This window comes from Homalodisca vitripennis, chromosome 4 (assembly GCF_021130785.1).
Source record: "Homalodisca vitripennis isolate AUS2020 chromosome 4, UT_GWSS_2.1, whole genome shotgun sequence".
NCBI classification, from domain to species: domain Eukaryota; kingdom Metazoa; phylum Arthropoda; class Insecta; order Hemiptera; family Cicadellidae; genus Homalodisca; species Homalodisca vitripennis.
In genome coordinates this window covers 6324903-6347103 of record NC_060210.1, presented here as the reverse complement: position 1 = coordinate 6347103, position 22201 = coordinate 6324903, and the positions used below count along the sequence as shown (strand labels likewise).

Genomic DNA, 22201 nt, shown 5'->3' with positions numbered 1-22201 from the left:
AAATAGTGTCTCAGAATTTTAAATATGTTAACAACAGTTTTTATTTTGTAGAGAGAAAAATGTAGAAACTTATCTCTTGTTGTCTTTTTATTTTACTTCAAAAGACTATGTTACTGAGTCTCTTTGATGTGGCAAGATAGTTCAGTCAAGAAAAGAAAATATTTGTAATTTGATTTATGACTAATATTACAGCCTTTTCAAAACACATGTTTTTCGTAGCTTCAGACATTGGCCAGTGGTGTCGAAATTGTTTTATTTATAATACATCCTAATTTTTATAACTTCAAAAGGATCTCTTTCTTTCGAGTAACCTAATTTACCATGGCAAAAAGCATCTGATTGAATAATAGTGGCTTATTTATATCTTCTATACACGAAAACTGCAACGAGACATTCTAACATCATTCCGAAAGTCGACTTCGTTAATGCAGATTTATCTCGTTGTTTTCATAGTCATCAAACGTTGATATTTTAGAAGCTGTGTTGTTTCAATGGTTGTAGGTATTTTAGGGAAAGTAAAAGTGCTTGAAGATCTCTGTGTGTTGAAGCTGGGAAAATATTTTTAGTGAACCTTACGAGCCTAACACTTACTCAGCTAGGCTGCGGAAGGCATTCAAAGAAGTTGAAAAAAAGAGAGAAAATCTAAGAATTGCTAAAAGGAGACTGGAAAATATAGCAAATAAAAAATAACCTAGCAATGGAACTATATTTGTTATAAAATCTACAAAGTAATGAAAAAGTATCTTTACACGTTTTGCTTTCTTTTCTTGATTTTAAAGAATCGTTTTTTTACTTAGGTTTATTATATAGTCCGATTCAAAATATGCTTGTGTGCTCCTTATGTACAAAGAAATAATAAAAAGAAACCAGTTTTTAAAAATTCTTTAAAAAATATTTGTGCTAAAAGCAAACAAAATTATTTGCACAATTTAATAAATGTATTTTAACTATAAAAAAGGTTTTTTCTATTATTAATTTTTTGATGTAAAAAATCCTCTTGATAGGTTAATATTTATAAAGTTTATGGTACTTAAAAGCTATAAGTTTAACACGGACGTGATATTAACTGCTGTCTTAACTCACCGAGATAATAATGCTTAGAACTCTTATTATGCGAGAGATAATTCAATCAGCTGCGTATAATATAGTACATTCATTTTTTAAATTATTTTTAAAAGTATGGTGTTTATCGATGGTATATTGGTATATTATTTAATTTTATATTATATCTATACAATGTTCACGCCGAATTTTGTTTCATTCTGTCCAATTAGTTTTGTGCGATTGATTATCAAAACATCGGAGAATTTTCACAAACTTAGACTAATATCAATAGAATGAGAATTTTCAAAAAAATTGCGGTTATTTTGACGGTAACAGGGTTCATAAGGTGAAAAGAACTTTTGGACATTAATAAATGGAAAAAATAGTGGAAAAATATTAATTACATTATGTTTCAAGATCTGCAAACAGATTCTTTCCTAAAGTATAACTAACAAGTCGGAGATTACACAAGCGTGTTGTCTTTCATCTCTGTGCAGACATCAACAAACATAATCAAATCTAATTGTTTTAAATTAAAATATAGAACTCAGGTTACAATATTTCTGCTGAAAACGAACAAATTGGTAATATGACAATGGTAACGAGAGGATGAATGTGTCGAAAATTGAGGAAACGAAGAGGCCTTGTTTTTATTGTTCATTCTTGTTGAACTTCTTAAGGCCTTACTGTTACTACAATTTCAACTCTCAAGCCTGTTTCATTTTGAATGTTTCCTTTTTAGTTTTTCTTGTATAGGCAATCAAAGCAACCAATACAGAACAACAGGCGAAGTTAGGGGTAAGAAACCTTTTCAGACACCCCAATCGACCCAATTGCCGTCGAAGGACAATATTTCTGAGTGGACTCCCATCCAAGCAAAAGTCAGGCTCGATGTTATTTGATTTGCGATAACGCCCTAAACACTGAACTGCGCTGTTTGGAAAATTATATATGAAACCTAGAAACATTCTTCTATTATAAAAAAAAAAACAAGATTATCTAAGTAACCGTTTACTTTAATGTTATGAAGTCCTCATAACAGTGCGGGGTACTTTAATTCTTACAACGATACTATGAATTTTCATGATTAAAAGTCATTTGTCTCCTACGTGTTTTCGTTATTACCTGAGCTTGTCTTAGATTTACTATTGTGTTAGATAGACTGTTCTTATGTTAAACATTTTAAAATCTCTTACTTTATCTGATACTCCATTTGTATTAAGGATTGACGTAAACAATTTATCTGTTCTTATATTTTGACTAATGTAAGATTTTTTTTTTTTCATTTTTAGTTTAATTTCAATTTTTTCAAGTTTTAGTTTATCATTTGACGTTTTTCCCCTATTCAGAACACTTCTCAATGGTTTAAGCTTTAAAAATATTCTAATTGGACAACGATCCAGATAGTCCAAGGTGTACCAGCCGTTTATCTTTTGAGTACTCTGCATTGTTACGATAAGTAACTCAATTCTGCTGACAATTGTGAAGTCATAGGTTTACAATTTTCTATGACTTTGGTTGCAGTTGGAGTCTCCCAAGATGGAGAGCCTGCCGGGAGAGATGATCGCGGAGATCGGTCGTTACCTTTCAGTGGCAGACCTGGCAGCTTGTAGTGCCACCTGCCGGACTTGGCGGGAGAAGTTCAACGACGACCGGATATGGCGGAGGCGCTGCACCCTCCGACTCGCGGAGTATCTTGAGAACACCGACACCACATTTCAGCCCGGCTTGAAGCTAACGGAACACGATTCGCTCAGTCCATTGTGTGAGTGGCGTGCAAGGTTAATACGAGAGAATCACCTCTGGAATAACTGGCGTCAAGGAAACTTCATGTTTCACCACATTGCCTGTATTCTAGGGGCGAATACCCAAACTCAGTTTTATGATAATGACCACTTAGTGATGGTTATTCTTAATGAGGTCACAGTTTGGAATATCCGGACTGTGCCGACTTGGTTGATGACCAACCCTTGTGATCTGGATACTACCTTGGTTATAGACTACTTCGAAATTTTAAGTGAAGACAGAATCCTTTTTGTGCAACTGTCGAAGGTGTCGGTGTTCCATATGGATGTGACATCCAGTCACTGGCCATTGATCCACACGTTCTACTTCGATGAAAGATGTCCGAGTGAAGAATTTAGTACGGGTAATATCAATTCACCACCTCCTAGGGGAGATGGAATTGTATCAGTACCAGAATCATGTTTTTACACTGTGACTGGTGATTACTTCGTCGGGGTCGCGCCAGACTATGCAAGACTATTGCATATCTGGAATATCAAGACTGGGAAAAAATTGAAAGAAGTTGTCTGTCCAGTCAGTAACCCTAATTCTTACTTCACCAGCTTAATCCATTCCCATAAGCCAGCACCAGATGTCCTGTTGGTTGTCGAGGAACATGCACAAGATGAAAGTATCCTGAATGTATCAATGCATTTTTTTGTGTACAACGTTAGTGAGCTGAAATTTAGAGGCTTTAGAGAGACACAGCCAGTGACCAGGATATCTTTATTCGCATTTATGATCTACGAACCGTATGTATTTATCAAAGATTATTTTAATTTGAACATCTACAATTACAAAACATCAACATTGGTTGATGTCAAACCTTCTGTGACAAACCCGGTTATCTTCAACAACAACGTTATCTACGTCACAGCAGGAAAGTTCATGGAATTTAACGTTTCTACTGGAAAAACAAACCAACTCTCGAGTTTCGATGCTTGCGCCATGTTCTACATTGCTTGCGACAGATTTATAACACAACCTCTCAGTTTAAACGACTTTCAGGTTTTGGAAGTTGGCAAAAGAGAGTCGAAGCGTGAGTTGACCATGCAGCCGAACAACCACTATTGGCTCTTCAAGAGGGTGGCAAACACAAACTCCGTGTACACGAAAATGCTTATTGTCGAGACCAAAGTGGAAGAAAACACACGCAACGTCTATGTCTTGAATTTCTGGTAGAAAATTTGAGTTACCAATATAAATATAGTACAGTTTAGGTGTATATTTTATTATCATATATAACTAAATGGTTATATACTTTTTGTTTTGAAATTTATATTATAGGTTTAATTTTAATAGCAAATAAGTATTCATAAATCGAACATAAAAGCATAATTATAGGAAATGTTTTCATATATCTAATTATATACACTCGTGATAGAGAATTGATTAAAGTTATTGAATATTTTATTTGTGTGTATATTTAGAGAATTTATACATGTTATTGTCTTATTAATATTTTGTTTAGAATAGGTTTTAAAGGTTTACTGTTGTAAAAACATTTTATTCTTGAATAAATTTAGTTATATGATTGAATAGTTTTTAAACTGAAGTATTGTTAGGAACTTAGCATTATTTTATATCCAGCAATAACAGATGTAAGAAATGATATTATTAGAAGTTCCTATTTCATACCATAACTCTTAACAATAATTAAGTGCATTTGGCATACGCGATAGTTTGGAACTCTTATTTAATTAATTAATGCTCCTTAATATAACGTATAATATTACAAATGTAAGATTAGTGCAGCTAGACTTTTCTTGTCATTTAAATAACATACAATATAAAATGCCTTAAATGCTTTGTTCTATGTATGTTTCAATAACTAAATATTTATTGTGATGTTCTTCCTCTTGTTTTAACAAATTGTTTAAACTGTTAAACTTAACTCTCTAATTTGAAAATATTTTACTACAAATATTCATCGATAGCATTAATATTATTGTCTAATTAAAAATCTTATCAATGTCGTGGACAGGGGCAGGTACAGATCGGGGTTACTATTTGACCTTAAATTATTCTATTGTATATTTCCATATAATAACCAAACAATCTCATGGTAAAATTTTGAAAAAAAGCTATATTAAATCATTGGAAATGGATTAACAATTTCTACACTATATCCGCTCCTGTTTATGACATCATAGAGGATAAGGACAGATAAGTTAGTGCTCAAAGACAGAGATTATACTGTACCAATTTTAGTGCCTAAATACATGTTATTGCGAATTTCCACTGTTGTCGAGCCAGAATAAAACACTACAGTGTGTTATAGTCGCGTTTCTAAATAAGGCTTTCAGGAAATTATATGTTTATGTTTTACTACCATAATAAACATAATTTTATCAATTATAGGGTAGTTTTCATTTCCTGATTGAACATACAGTGTTATGAAACAAGGTTATGTTCGTACGCTTCTGGGTGGACGTAAAGAAGAAGTTCCAGCACTGACCAATAAGATCTATTTACGTATAATTTTACCAATACGTCTATGTACCAATAAATATTTTTACGTAGACTCTGTACCATAGCGTTTTCTGTCGTATTAGTTGATTTCTGAATTTCGGTTTCGGTTTTCAAAGTCTATTAATCTCAACGATTGCTGCGGTCAAATTGTCACTTTCTCTAATAATGAAAGTGATATAAGATACATTATAGGTGTGCTTTGAATTACTTTAAAACTTAGGTATTTGAGAATAAAATTGCTACTATTCCAATTTTACTAAACAAATACTGTAATTAGGCCTAGTATTTTAAGCATAAATACATAGCTTCCACTGTGTAATAAGGAAAACTATGGTAATTTGACTACTGCAATGTCTGTTGACAGTCAACTATCGTGGTTCTGTTTGTATGACGTCACTACACGGAATAAGAGCATTTAAATTTTTACATTTTATTCATAAACTCTGCATATTTTGGTTTTCAAAGGGTGTTTATGGCTTTATTTGTGTTACCTGCAGTTTAGTAATTTCGCGACCGCCTACTTAAAGGTCAGATTTCATGAATTTTTTGAGGTTGCTTGGATTTACCATTAAAATCCTTCTTTGTAGTTGACCGATAGTGTCAAATGTGGTTTTAAACACTAATATAAAATACACATGTAAAAAAACTATTCCTCATATATATGATAACGAATTTCAGGAGTAAATATTTACCATTCCCATTGCAGCTAGAGGAAACTGTTAGAGGAGATTGGAAGGAGATTCTTCTCCCAATGAAGAGGAGATTCTCCAGTCTTCAGTCTTCATTGTGGAGGAGATCCCAGACCTGGGCATGTCTTTCGTGTGACGATTATACTGAGATTGTGGACTTCATCTCTCCTGAAAAGGTTGACAAGTTCTTCCTGGGTTCAGATTAAAAAGCTACATATATTCCGGATACAGGCAGTCATGACTCCTATTCTGGCACAAATTGGTTTGTAGTGTTCTAATTGACCAGCTAATATGTAATCTCCACAGAATATCCCCTGAATATTAAGCCATACAAGAAGAGACTATCAAAGAGGCCTAATGTACAGTTGACAGATAACTGTCTGAACTGTTCTTCTGAACAGCAACTCCTAACCAGATCGTAATCAATGTTTCTGGGTGAACTGAGATCCACGCGAATTTTCTTGAGAGTCACGAAGTCATTCAGATCACCTTTTGGTGAAAAAGTGCAAATAATCGGATTTTTAAACTGTAACTCAGAAAGCAACCAATACGACCGGAAAGACTGTGGTTCGGACAGTACGAACTATTGACCTTGGGATGTTAGCAAAACTTGGTAAGAAACAACCAATCCTAATCGATCAATGCCGGAACTAACTTCTTCTTTACGGTCATTACAATCGCCGTTTACTTCATAATCACCTTCAACCACAAACATCTTTACTTTCTACCCAAATCAATGATTTATGATTGTGCTACATAATAGATATTTTATTATTTTTCTTGTTTTCTTATCAGATGTATAACGTTGTTTTTTATGATCTTTACAGTGCTTGTGTAAAAAAGCCACATTAGTGTGGCCTCTTATTAATTGCTGACAGATATTTGTAAAAGTCTTATTTTGAAGACTTTCAGAGAAGTCCATATTGAAGAAACACTACTTTTATGTGCTGTTGGATCCAAATATGAAAAGTTGAGGTGGTACACTGAATGATTTTTGGTGACATGTGAAAAAACTCTACTAGATTTTACTCAAAATAAAGCATGTGGGTACTCAAAAGCTCTGCTACGGAATTACAGATATTGATATCAAATCAGTTTTCTTAGTAAAAATCAATATAATTTTTTTTATTAAATGTTTTTAAATTCGTTTTTAAATGTATTTCAGCATCAGCACTTTTCCCACAAAGAGAATTTATATTAGGGGAGCAACTCAAAAGTTTTACAATTGAACTACTTATCAATTAGTCTCAGATTAAAGATATCCATTTCAAACAATATATAAGGTTGGGCAATACTTGAAACTACACAGTGTTCGTACACTGTTGGTATACAGTAGTTACCACTTAACGGGAATGATACAAATGCCCAGGTTCAAAGTAGTAAAGTGTGTCATCAACAAATACTATTGCTAAGTAAAATTTAAGTGTTATGTAGAATTCTCTATTTTACATCACTGATTATACCCGTCAATGTTCCCGTTAAAAGACCGCAGTACTAAACTGGGATAAACTATTTTTATTTAGTTCTTAATAGCTAAAAATTCAATATCTTTAAATTTATACACTTATTTAGTATTTTAAGGCAAGGAATTATTTTTCTTGTTCGTAATTTTAGCATTCTAATATTAAATTCAATAGAATTGACACACAAGATGGATTTTCATTTATCTGAGAAATATTTATGAAAATTTGTATGTATACATATTTTTCCCGGGAGAAGGTTTATATGCTACGCACATCAATGTAACTCGCCACCAGGCTGCGCTTCAAAAGATAAAAGCGCCTGGATTTTAAACAGTAATTACAAGTCATTTACGTATATTTAATACGAAACAGTAATTGAAGGCGCTTAAGTTATGCATATTAATCTTTAAAATCAATTTCTGGCAGGAGTTAAATCTTGAGAGTGAAACCACTTTATAATAAAGTACATGTACTTTTACAATGGCTATAAACATACACGTTTCACAGATCAACGCTTTTGATCGTGGCAACAAGGCAAACTCTATATCGGTGTTGGAAATATAATTAACACCAGAAGTGCTCATACACGGGCAAATCGTACGGAAAGCGTACGAAGCCACGGGCGCGGGAAACAGCTAGTATGTATATATATATATATATATATATATATATATATATATATATATATATATATATATATATACGAGTATATAAATCTTTTGTGTGAATGTATGTCAATGAATTCCTCCTAAACGGCTGGATCGGTTTTAATAAAATTTATGGTGTGTCTTTAGATGGATTCAAGAATGGTTTAAACTAAAAATTCAGTCCAATTTAAATTGTTTATTCTATTATTTTTTTTACTTCAAAATTGTCTTGCATTTTGGAATATTTTACATTGGATCCGGCAGACTGGACTAAGACACGTAATACAAAGTCAACTAGTACTTAACAACTGTTAAATACTTTCAGCTGAACCTCATCATACAGGCAGAAACATTTGTTTACATTTACATTTTGGAAAATATTAAATTATTTTAACTTCATCAGTAGTGTAATGGAGTTTGAAAAGCAACAATATAATAATTATACTGAAATAGACTTATAAAATTATACCTAAATTTTCCACATTATAAGAGTAATTTTTATAATACTTATTCGAACATCTTATACTACTATTATATACCTGTGATTGGAATGGATCAATGTTAAGTAACATAATGGTATTAAAAAGTTAATATTTAAAACCATATAAAAAACTAATAATTGTATCAACAACTACTGCTTTACAATTAAATATTTTAACACCACGCATTAACCAAAACACGCTAATGGTAATATTTAAATACAAATAGGAACAAAAAACAACTGCACTGGGCGTAAACAAAGTTCTCATTAGTTTATCACGATCGTCCAGATTGCTGATAAGTACGGCTCGATCACCAGTTCTCATTTCCCGATCGTCCAGATTGCTGATAAGTACGGCTAGATCTCCCTAGTTCTCATTGGTTTATCACGATCGTCCAGATTGCTGATAAGTACGGCTCGATCTCCCTAGTTCTCATTGGTTTATCACGATCGTCCAGATTGCTGATAAGTACGGCTCGATCTCCCTAGTTCTCATTAGTTTATCACGATCGTCCAGATTGCTGATAAGTACGGCTCGATCTCCCTAGTTCTCATTGGTTTATCACGATCGTCCAGATTGCTGATAAGTACGGCTCGATCTCCCTAGTTCTCATTGGTTTATCACGATCGTCCAGATTGCTGATAAGTACGGCTCGATCTCCCTAGTTCTCATTAGTTGATCACGATCGTCCAGATTGCTGTTAAGTACGGCTCGATCTCCCTAGTTCTCATTGGTTTATCACGATCGTCCAGATTGCTGATAAGTACGGCTCGATCTCCCTAGTTCTCATTGGTTTATCACGATCTTCCAGATTGCTGATAAGTACGGCTCGATCTCCCTAGTTCTCATTGGTTTATCACGATCGTCCAGATTGCTGATAAGTACGGCTCGATCTCCCTAGTTCTCATTGGTTTATCACGATCGTCCAGATTGCTGATAAGTACGGCTCGATCTCCCTAGTTCTCATTGGTTTATCACGATCGTCCAGATTGCTGATAAGTACGGCTCGATCTCCCTAGTTCTCATTGGTTTATCACGATCGTCCAGATTGCTGATAAGTACGGCTCGATCTCCCTAGTTCTCATTAGTTTATCACGATCGTCCAGATTGCTGATAAGTACGGCTCGATCTCCCTAAGTCTTTCTCATACGAATGTGCATGTTTATATGATATCATAAAGTTGTACAGTAATATTATAACTTATTTGAAAAGGAGTATACTATATCAGTTGCTAAATAAGTTTTAAATTACTTTCAAACATCTAGATGATAAAAATAATTTTATAGCACAGTATACAAGTTTATAATTGTGAATTTTGAGTTAAGATCCAGTTCGTCTTTCTTTTAATACAGCGTTTAGAATCTGACACGGTCTCAGACTTGACTTCTGGAAGAGATCAAAAAAAGGTCGGTGAAGAAGAAAGGCAAAACTAATTCTTTACGTAGTTTTGACATCAAAGACACCTTAACAATATAGTGTAACCTAGGTGAAGAGGTGTCTCATCAGGTACACAATTGAGTACACTGCGATGTTATAAATACGATCTGTAAGCACAGTGGAGCTACCGAGTTTTCTAGACATAACGTAGCTATGGAGGGATGGGTTGATTCAATGCCAAGTTTAGCTCCAGTTCGCTTTCATTTTAGTACAGAGTTAGATTGCATATCTTTTGTTTTACTTTAAATCTGTGGTGAAATAGATTAAATTTGAAAAAAAAAATAATATCGGTTGCAAAATTAGAAACTATCTTCAAATTAGAATACGATATTATTTATTTTCTGACAGATAAATAGAGTGTACATAATACTCATATACAGTAGGAAAAAACAAAATAAAGTACATAGAGAATTAAATAGTTTTATATAATATATTGTATATTTAAGTAACTAATTTTATGTAGTAATTTTTTTCCATTTGTTATATTACTTTTTCTTTTTGAATTCCCAACTGTAACAAAGTATTATTGTACAGATAAAATATTTATTCCTTGAAACTAATATAAAGTAATCTTTCCAAAAATATAGAGAATCAAACACAGAGCCTGTGTTAAGGGTAGGTACCTTCAAAGTTTCAATAATCCTTAAAGGCAAGACAGTTTATTAATAATCTAACATGTATTATTAAATTCCCACCAATATAACTAAAGACAACGCCGTGTACTTGTCAGAAGATCAATTCATTCATATTTCGATATCCAAGCTTTTAATTTATTTGACAACAGTTTAATATTTTTGCATACTTTAATAGTATTTGGAATAAAATTCAAAATTGTTGGTACTGAGCACTAACACTTTGTGAAGAAGGTTAAATTAGGTTTAAGAATTAACATATCCTCCATTCTCCTCAATTTACGCTTAAATACGTTATCTAAAGATAAAAATAAGAAACAAAATTGCTCCCAAACCCGAACCTTGGGATACACCATTCAGTTAATAATACATCCTAAATCACTGAATGAACCATTAATTTATCAAGTTGCTTTTTGATATTAGATAAGTTTCAAACCTGATAACAAGAAAATTCCCTGATAACAAATTTATAAAGCTTTTTTTGATAAGTGTGATAATGTGATATAAAATGCTTTTATAATGTCTTTAAAAACTGCACTGACATTCTTACAAATGTTCAAAGAAATATAAACATTTACAGTTTACAATGTTTTAAGATTTTTATATTTTTCAATTAGATTATATAACATTACTATTAATTCTCAAGTTATTTTAAAAATATTTTTCATCAGTGACGGTGATTAATTCAAATTCAGAGATCAGGGGAAGATGTAGAAGCCGCTTGATAGCAATGTAGTTGACCCATCCTTGCAAACATCTATCGGTTGTGAAGATAATACAGCTCTGGCGAGATAATGGGCCCACTCCCCAGTACAGCTCTGCTCCCCATCCTCGTGGGGGGAGCCTTCTATCAAAAATGTCAATACTATAAGTTTGAGCATATTTCACTAGCAATAACCTAAAACTATACTTTGGAAGAGCGAGTAATGAATAGGTACATACTCGGTTTAGAAGATCAACATAACAGATACATATTTTGTGTGTTATTCTTCCCTAACGAATGGCTAGAAGAAAAGAACTGAGTCCAGTTAGTAAGAGATAACTGCGCGGAGGGGTGTAGGGGTAATGCCAAAAAACACATAGCAGGCACATTGTGATTACTTCACATCACAATGTGCCAAGTAACATGGTCTCTATATAAGTACAGACGAAATATATAGTCTAGGCATGGTTTGGAATAATTTTAAAATTGTATTGAAGTAATTTTAAAATAACTAAAAATAAGTTTTATAGTGCACACAAACATATTATGATTTTAGCATAATTTTGAACTGTTGTATTACTGATTAATTTTTAATTTACATTAAAATAACTAAAATCATTTTTATTATTCAATTTTTTGTTTTACTTATTGGGTTGTTTCTTTGGTTCTTACCAAATTCGTTTTCAGGCAATTTTCAGGCAAGACGTTCCTAGTTCTTTTACTTGTATTCACTTAGGGGTTAATATGTATACAAAAATTTAGGTGTTTCCCTTTAAACGTCTTATCCTTTATTTAGAAAAATTCTTAATCGCTAAGGCTTTACATAAATCTTATTAGACAACAATACGAATATAAATGGTCAGGACTGTTCCACACATATTGATTTGTGTGAATACTTATAATAGTACTTTCTATTATTCTGACTATTGTGAAGTCATAGGTTTACAGTTTTCTATGACTTTGGTTGCAGTGGGAGTCTCCCAAGATGGAGAGCTTGCCGGGAGAGATGATCGCGGAGATCGGTCGTTACCTGTCATTAGCAGACGTGGTAGCTTGTAGTGCCACCTGCCGGACTTGGCGGGAGATGTTCAACGACGATCGGATATGGCGGAGGCGCTGCACCCTCCGACTCGCGGAGTATCTTGAGGACACTGACACCACAGTCCCGCCCGGCTTGCAGCTCACTGAACACGATTCGCTCAGTCCACTGTGTGAGTGGCGAATAAGGTTTATACGAGAGAATCACTTGTGGAACAACTGGCGACAAGGACACTTCACAATGTACCACATGGTCAGTGCTCACGGAGAAGAAGCCAACGCGGTTTTTTACGATAACGACTACTTAGTAATGCTTGTTTATAATGAGATGACACTCTGGGATATCCGGGGTGAGCCGATTTGTTTGATGACCAACCCTTGTGACCTGGATACCGCCTTGCTTGTGGACCACTTCGAGATCTTGAGTGAAGACAGAATTCTATTAGTGCAAGTATCGTATGTGTCTGTGTACCGTATAAGTGTGACATCAAGCCATTGGCCGTTGATTCACGCGTTCTACTTCGATGAAAGGCTATCGACTAGGGATTTTAGTGTTTATGACGCTATGTCGCCAGGTCCTAGGGAAGATGGCCTTGTCTCAATGCCACAATCATGTTTTTACACTGTTAATGGTGACTACTTCCTCGGAGTCGCTTCAGGATATGCGAGGCTTCTACACATCTGGAATATCAGTACTGGGGACAAATTGAAGGAAGTCATCTGTCCGGTCAGTAACCCAAATTCTTATTTCACAAACTTGTACCATTCTCATAAGCCCTCTCCAGATATTCTGGTGCTTGTCGAGGAGGATCTACGAGAAGAAATAAGCTTTAGGGCAATGGTGCATCTTTTTGTGTACGACTTGAGTGATATGTGTTTTAGAGCCTTCGTAGAGTCACGATCAGGCAGAGTGATTAGCATATACAAGTGTATGATCTACGATCCGTACGTTTTCATAAGAGACGCTTGTTTTATGAGTATTTTCAATTACAAGACATTCACACTAGTAGATATTATGCCTGCCTCAAGTGACCCATTCATCTTCAATAACAACGTTATTTACTCAAGAGAAGCGAAGTACAGAGAATTTGATGTTTCTACGGGAGAAACTGAGCTACTTACAGATTTTAATGCCTACCCGACGTTTTTCCTTGCTTGTGACAGGTTTATAGCTCAAGTCCGCGGTTTTTTGAAATTTGAGGTTTTGGAAGTCGGCAGAAGAGAGAAGGACAGGTGCTGGGTCTTATGCGATACACCAAGAAATCAGTATTGGCTCGCCTGCAAAGTGGCGACTACGAACGCCATGTACACTAAAAGGATTATCATCGAATTCAGGGCTGATGAATACAAGCGCAACATCTACCTCTTGAATTTCTGGTAGAACATATGAGTTACCAACACACGTAATATACATTCCTATTGTATAGTAAAAATGTATTTTAATCTATTATTTATTAACGTTTTACTTGAACTTTGATCACAATTCAAGTACAATCCTACAGTTTTACAAATTACTATAGATAATGCCAGGAGAGAAATCAAGATATCAATACAGTATCTCCTTTTCAAATATGTATTTAACATATATTATTATCTTTGTTATTATTATGTAATGCAAATGCTTTATTTTATCTGTGGAGTTATTTTATCTTTTTAGGGTAATAATTCTCAAATTCTTACAGAATTTCAAGCTTTAATATATACCAAATGATAAGTTCTTCTTTAGCATTACAGTAATTTTCATAGTAAATTTAGCCTGATTGGTAATTCCAGAACCACACACATTGCTTCAATGAATAAAAAGAAACAGAAATATATATTCATTTAAATTATAATATAAATTTAAATGCATTTCAATAAATTAATTGCATTTTAATGTACAGTAGGCTACTCTTTAAAACTTAATATTGTATTAAACATTCTTTATTTTAAAACATGTATAATCCAAAACTATATCATGGACAGAGGCAGGTACAGAGGGGGGCTAGGATTTGCTCCTGAAATTAAACCGTATTTGATATTTTTATTTTATTTGTAAAACAATTTCTTAAAATTTCGTAAAGCTGCACCTAACAATTGGAACGGACTTCGAAATTTCTACACTGTATTCGCTTCTGTCCACGGTATCATAAAGGATACAGACAGATAATTTAGTGTTCAGTGACGAAAACATAACACTGCCAATTTTAGTGCTAAAAAGAAAGAAGACATTCATGGTAGTGCTTAAGAGTTTTAACTGTTGTATTTATCATATCTTACTAGAATAAAAACCATGTATATTGCTTTTATACCAGGCTTTTACATGATTATACCTTTGTGTTTCACTGCTATATTAAAAATAATTTTTATATAGAATGATATTTATTTTCCAAGTGAATAAAATATTTCGTTAATTAAAAATACGGTTACATCAATGTTTTTATTAGTAACATTCTGGGTGTTTTTGTTCAATAAATACAGGTGAGGCCTTGATATCAAACACTGAAATGAAACGAGGATGAAGTAAAATTATTATCTCCTCATGGTGCAAGTGACCATTTTGTGTAATTTTTTTCCCAAAACGCGAAATTTTCAATAAGACTAACTTCATAGTACTTAGGCACGTGTAATATTGTGTTTACGCATGTGGTGCCAAGATTTATGGGGTAACAAAATGTTTATTTCATTTTCATAAAAATACTAAAACACTTTACGAAGCATAAAACTAACTATAAAATGTTATATTATATATTATTCATGCCATTATAAGGTTGTCTGAATGTAAGACGGTGTACTATAACGTACGTAGGTTTGTGAATATCACAAATTTCTTTATTTTAGATTTGTTTTTTACTATGGAAGGATTATGAAGGAAATATGGTTTTTTGGACATTTGCTCAGTGATAAAAAAAATAGTAATACTACTTTTTGAGATCTGCAATCTGATCTCTTCTTCAGGTAAATAACTAACCTAACACATAATTACAAACTAGGTAAAACATACCAATCATACCAAACCGTTGTGACACGCCTAAGTCAGGAATCACAACCACCATGTTGTGTGTCGACTTCACTAACTCTAAAATATGTACTTAATAAAATAACTAAACACAATGCTAATTATTAAAACTGAACTACAGAATACAGGTTACAATAATTCTGCACTCGCCGACCAACCACCTATGACCGAAGAACATCTGAAGAACATCTTAGATCATCAGATTGGAGATCTCGAAACGTAGTTTTACTGATTTCTTTTAACTCTGAACGATAGTAAATGTCCGGGAAAATCCTGTTTTCATCACAAATATAATATTCTCCATGAATGTGAGTTTTCCACCACCGACACGATAACAATAAGTGAGTAAAACCTGGCAAATGTCGATAAAAATTTATTCGGAATGTCCAGCTTATGATTTTTCTTATCTTTATAAGCCAATGTTCTGTTTTTGTGACCGCTGGCAAATTAGTAGTAGCATGCTCTTTCCCTTCAGCCACTTCTGAAAACCTACACACTTTCACTGGCATTTTTGTATAACTGACTAAGTACAAAACCATTTTTTTTTTTTTTTAATTAACTAGTGTTTGACGTGAATAATACTTATAAAATAGATTCTGGGTCATCAGATGAGATTCTTAAATCTGTGCTATAAGTTTGTCGTTAAAATGTTAATGGAGGTAAATATTCTAACTGCTTGATTATAATTAATAGGTTCAATAAATTAAGCAACGTTTTAGTAGCCTTCCTCACGCTTCCCCATTAAACTTTTTATCATTTTGTGTTTAATGCTTTGGTAAATGCTTGTGTTTAATGGAAAAAAGGTAAGCGGCCTGTTCCTAGATATAACTAAAGCATTTGATATGGTGAATCATGATATATTACTGCAAAAACTATATAGGTGTGGAATTAGGGGAGTTGTTTTTAACTGGTTCAAAAGTTATATTTTAAGAAGAACACAGCGTGTAAAGTTGAATGCAGTGCTTAGCGATTTACTTGAAGTTAAGTTTGGAGTTCCACAGGGTTCTGTTTTGGGTGCAGTTCTTTTTTTAATATATAATAATGATTTATGAAGCGCAAGATTTGTTGGAAAAGTAACTTCTTTCGCTGATGATACTGCTTTCTCTTACGTTGGAGAAACATGGGCTGATGTAGAGTTGAATATGAACCTAGATCTTCAAGCTATACAGTGGTGGTTCACTAAAAATAATATGATCTTAAGTACCGCTAAAACAAATTATTTAAATTTTAATTTAAGGGAAGGTAATCATTTAACAAATAGGATTATTCTACACTGTATTGATTGCATTTGTAGTAGGAGTGTATATTGTAATAATAAATGTATTGAAGTAAAAATTACTGACAGTATTAAATATTTAGGAATAATTTTAGATAAGGATTTGTCATGGAAAAAACATATATTAGATTTAAAGAAAAAATTAAATAATGTTTTGAGACTATTTTATTTTTTACGAAACATGTGCGATAATGATACACTAAGAATGATATATTTTTCACTGGTGCATAGTAGACTGGAATATGGAATTTCATGTTGGGGAGGGACTTATAAAACTAACACAAAATCCTTGTTTATTATTCAAAAACATTTCGTTAGGCTAATTTTACAAAGAAATATAACTGAAGCAAGTTTTCCTTTATTTTATCAATTAAAAATACTACCAGTAAGACATGCGTATATTTATAAAGTCTTGAAAATATTTTATCGTCGTAGCAGGAATAGTACAGATTTAAATGATTACAGATCAAAATTAAGAAATGCGTCAGATGTATGTGTACCTAGGCCATCAAACACATTTTTTACTAAAAGCTATAATTTTTTGGCGCCAAGAATATTTAATAAATTACCTAATCGCATTCGCTACGTCAATTCTTTATCTAAATTCAGCTCTAAATTAAGACAGTGGTTGTTGGAAATTGAAAATATAGACGAAATATTATTTGAGATAATACAGTAAAAGTTTTTGTTTTTAAAGATTATGGCAGATAAAAAATGTAAAATCTTCTGATATGGATATACGTTATTTTTTGTTTATATATTATTTAAACTTATAAAATATAAAGGTTTGCATATTAATATTTTATGTACATAAAATCAAGTTTTAAGGTTGATTTTTGTTTTGTTGTAGGGTAAAACATAGAACAGTTTTGTTTATTCATGAAACTAGATATTTTTGTTTAATGGTTTATAATATTTGTATGGGCTTTAAATAAAGACAAATTATTAATTGAAAGTGTATTTTTTTATGAGTAGACTTTGTTGGTTTTGGAGAAATTATTTTTCATTCTATATGTAATTTGAAAATTAGATCAGCCATTTGTAAAATAAATTCAGTAAGACCTCCAATCAGGCTGTGCCTTGGAGGAGTCTATTTCTCATAATTATATTATATTATGCATTGTACTTGAAATATATTAATTTTATAGGATCTGCTTGGCATTGTTTTAATTTTATTGTTATGTATGTTATGTATTGTATTGTGCCAGTGTACAATGTTCAGCATGATTTGTAACATATTTGTTGTTTTGAGAAATAAATTTATTATTTATTATTATTATTATTATATACTAAATTCGTTCTCACGTTTTAAAATTTTAGTTTAAACTAGCAAAGTAATTATATTACAAGCTTTCAACAGCTTTACCAATCGAATAAGCTACTAGCAGAATTTTTTACAAATATACGCACTGCTGAAATCTAGTTATTAAACCTTACAGTTGTAAGAACGTTTAGTTGTATCTTGCTGTCCCCGTTTGAAGTTGGTGGCACGGGAGGTTGGATGTTATAATGTCTTTTAACAAAATTAATATGTTTTGTAGACGTCAGTTTTAAGAAAAGCCTCTTAAACAATATAGCTTTGATGTTGCTGTTGTTATATAACAATTAAGAGTTTATTATATACAGTGGAACTGGAATGTATGTATACCGAAATTCAAGAGAATAAGCAAACACTTCGTTATATCGATAGAATTACTAAATAACGAGGTTCAATATGTGAAGGCTGTTTGGGGGAGACTTCGATACATAGAGGTTAAAATTGTTGTTCTGCTACAAGATAGAGTTTTTCGTTTTGCCATCGCACTTTCACACGAAATACTGTCACAGTTGAAAATGTAACGCGCACAGTTCACTGAGTTGACATTTTCGCTTGAAGCATCGTCCGATTCGAACTGACGGTGGAAGATGATTCACCACTGCTGACAACAGAAAACAGAGTGTCGGTGGTGAGAAACATAAAAAATACGGTACTGTACTTCTATTCGTTGCGCTGATAAATTGAAACTTAGATACATAGAGGTTAATAGTAAGCAATATTAAGAGGGGAATTCTTTATATTGAGGCTATTTAAGTTAAACCTTCGATATACAGAGTTAAAATTAGCACTGAAGTGCACGGCATAGTCAAGGGGAATAGCAAAATTTCGATTTATCAAGGAATTAGATATATTGAGGTTCGATATACCAAGGTTCCACTGTATAAGTACATGACGGCATTTTACTTATTTATACGTATTTCAAGTGTAATATCCGAGGTTGCCGATTTAGATTACTAAAATTAATTTTAAGTGGTGATCTTTCCAAATTAGAGTCAAAATAATTTTATTAAATTTTAAAATAGATGTATGATGTCTTCTGCATTAGATTTCGTCTCTTTCGACATGTTAAATAATTTGTTAAGCTGAAACAATGTGAGACACGTTTGGTGCAGTGGAAGCTACTGCGAAACATAAGCCTATATTTTTTACTGATGAAAAGATTTTGTTCCTTCGCGGTAACCTCTTAAGTTTCCTAAAATCAGAAAATTGCGTTGTTCGATAAGATTACTCGTATATTGTGTATGCAATATTCTTCGATATCTTTAGGTGAGTGTAGGTGCAGATTCCAGCAGTCAACTCAAGACACAGTTTCCATATTTCAGAAGATTGAGTGAGTCATTCCTTCACAAAACTCCACCAGAAGAAACAACATTACTTTACATTTTCTACTCTCAAACTCCATCAGTTGCTAGAAGCTCTGCGTATTGATCCTTTTTAGTTTTATTTAAGAGTAAGCTCCATTTCTCTAGTCTGTTGATGAAAAAATGTTAAGGTTGGTTGACGCACTAAAAAAAGCATGACTTAAATGCAATATGTACTAAATGCACGGACGCTGACCAAGTGCGAGCACCAAGTGTGAACATCCCAACACTTTGTGAACGGGTAGTTTCTTTTTTTTCTTACACACTTATAAACTTACCTGAGTTATTTAAGTAGTTGTCGAGTCTCTGATCACAACAGTCCTTGATGTACATTTCAATAATATATTTAATTTTAGAATTATTGCTTTTTATGCTAAACCTGTTATAATTAGAAAAGCAAACATATTTCTTATATACTCAATTGGTTTCTTTAGAATAGTACACATACCAAAAAGTGTAAAGTAATTCAAACCTCAGTGGGCGGCCCTGATTACTGTATGAAGTTGGCTGGTAGATGATGGGTAGGGTGGATATGAATAGGGCGGCGATCGACTAATTGCACAGTCACTAAATGCGGGAATGTATATAGTATTGAAAATATTATTCAGTGTACCAATGTATTATAAATATGTGAAAAGCAGGTTGGAGCATTATATTGAGAAGTGAGTCAGGACGACGAAGCTGAGTGATGCTATGCGCACATCCTATCAGTTTTCGTTCTGCGAATAAACAAATAAATAGTAAGATTTGTAACTGAAAATACAGTTACCTACTTTTTTTATTTATGTGATATATGCTCCGAAGAGTTATCCATCAGTGAGCATAACTTGCTTCACTATTTGGGAACTGCCGTTAGAAGGTGTTATCTACAGAAATGCCAGAAACAAATTGGGCATTGTTCAAAGAAATTGGAGGCAAGGCTTGTACTCTATAATAAAAATAGGAAGATTAAACAAAAAATGGGATTTATCTGCTTGCAAATTAATCTGTCTTGCCTTCTTTTGAGCTATCATGTCTAGAATTGTTCAAAGAAATACAAACATTTGCAGTTTACAATGTTTTAAGATTTTTATATTTTTCAATTAGATTATATAACTTTACTATTAATTCTCAAGTTATTTTTAAAATATTTTTCATCAGTGACGATGATTAATTCAAATTCAGAGATCAGGGGAAGATGTAGAAGCCGCTTGATAGCAATGTAGTTGACCCATCCTTGCAGACATCTATCGGTTGTAAATATAATACAGCTCTGGCGAGATAATGGGCCCAATCCCCAGAACAGCTCTGCTCCCCATCCTCGTGGGGGGAGCCTTCTATCAAAAATGTCAATACTATAAGTTTGAGCATATTTCACTAGCAACAACCTAAAACTATACTTTGGAAGAGTGAGTAATGAATAGGTACATACTCGGTTTAGAAGATCAGCATAGCAGATACATGTTTTGTGTGTTATTCTTCCCTAACGAATGGCTAGAAGAAAAGAACTGAGTCCAGTTAGTAAGAGATAACTGAGCGGAGGGGTGTAGGGGTAATGCCAAAAACACATAGCAGGCACATTGTGATTACTTCACATCACAATGTGCCAAGTAACATAGTCTCTATATAAGTACAGACGAAATATATAGTCTAGGCCGGGTGTAGAATAATTTTTAATTTGTATTGAAGTAATTTTAAAATGACTAAAAATAAGTTTTAATAGTGCACACAAACATATTTCGATGTTAGCAAAATTTTGAACTGTTGTATTATTGAATAACTTTAAATTTGTATTAAAATAACTAAAACCTTTATAATTATTTAATTTTTTATTTGGCTTATTGGGTTGTTTCTTAACTTACCTTTTAGTTCTTACCTAATTCGTTTTCAGGAAACGGCGTTTCTAGTTCATTCACTTTTTTCACTTAAGGGTTAATATGTATAAAAAATGTATTTTAAACGTATTATCCTTTATTTAGAAAAATTGTTAATCGTTAAGGCTTTACATATATCTTATTAGACAACAATACGAATATAAATGGTCAGGACTGTACCAGACTTATGTTGATTTATGTGAATACTTATAATAGTACTTTCTATTATTCTGACTATTGTGAAGTCATAGGTTTACAGTTTTCTATGACTTTGGTTGCAGTGGGAGTCTCCCAAGATGGAGAGCTTGCCGGGAGAGATGATCGCGGAGATCGGTCGTTACCTGTCATTAGCAGACGTGGTAGCTTGTAGTGCCACCTGCCGGACTTGGCGGGAGATGTTCAACGACGATCGGATATGGCGGAGGCGCTGCACCCTCCGACTCGCGGAGTATCTTGAGGACACTGACACCACAGTCCCGCCCGGCTTGCAGCTCACTGAACACGATTCGCTCAGTCCACTGTGTGAGTGGCGAATAAGGTTTATACGAGAGAATCACTTGTGGAACAACTGGCGACAAGGACACTTCACAATGTACCACATGGCCAGTGCTCACGGAGTAGAAGCCAACGCGGTTTTTTACGATAACGACTACTTAGTAATGCTTGTTTATAATGAGATGACACTCTGGGATATCCGGGGTGAGCCGATTTGTTTGATGACCAACCCTTGTGACCTGGATACCGCCTTGCTTGTGGACCACTTCGAGATCTTGAGTGAAGACAGAATTCTATTAGTGCAAGTATCGTATGTGTCTGTGTACCGTATAAGTGTGACATCAAGCCATTGGCCGTTGATTCACGCGTTCTACTTCGATGAAAGGCTATCGACTAGGGATTTTAGTGTTTATGACGCTATGTCGCCAGGTCCTAGGGAAGATGGCGTTGTCTCATTGCCACAATCATGTTTTTACACTGTTAATGGTGACTACTTCCTCGGAGTCGC

At 33.5% G+C, this 22201-nt stretch overlaps 1 protein-coding gene across 1 annotated transcript in view; it reads left to right on the top strand.

Annotated features, from left to right (window-relative positions):
* Positions 1-14680, top strand: part of LOC124358899 — a 59795-nt gene extending 45115 nt beyond the window's left edge. The window contains exon 2 of the mRNA XM_046811148.1: positions 12325-14680. Coding sequence (XP_046667104.1) covers positions 12340-13773 — 1434 coding nt within the window. The 5' untranslated portion in view covers positions 12325-12339 and the 3' untranslated portion in view covers positions 13774-14680. The remainder of the gene's footprint in view (positions 1-12324) is intronic.
* Positions 14681-22201: the final 7521 nt, after the last annotated feature.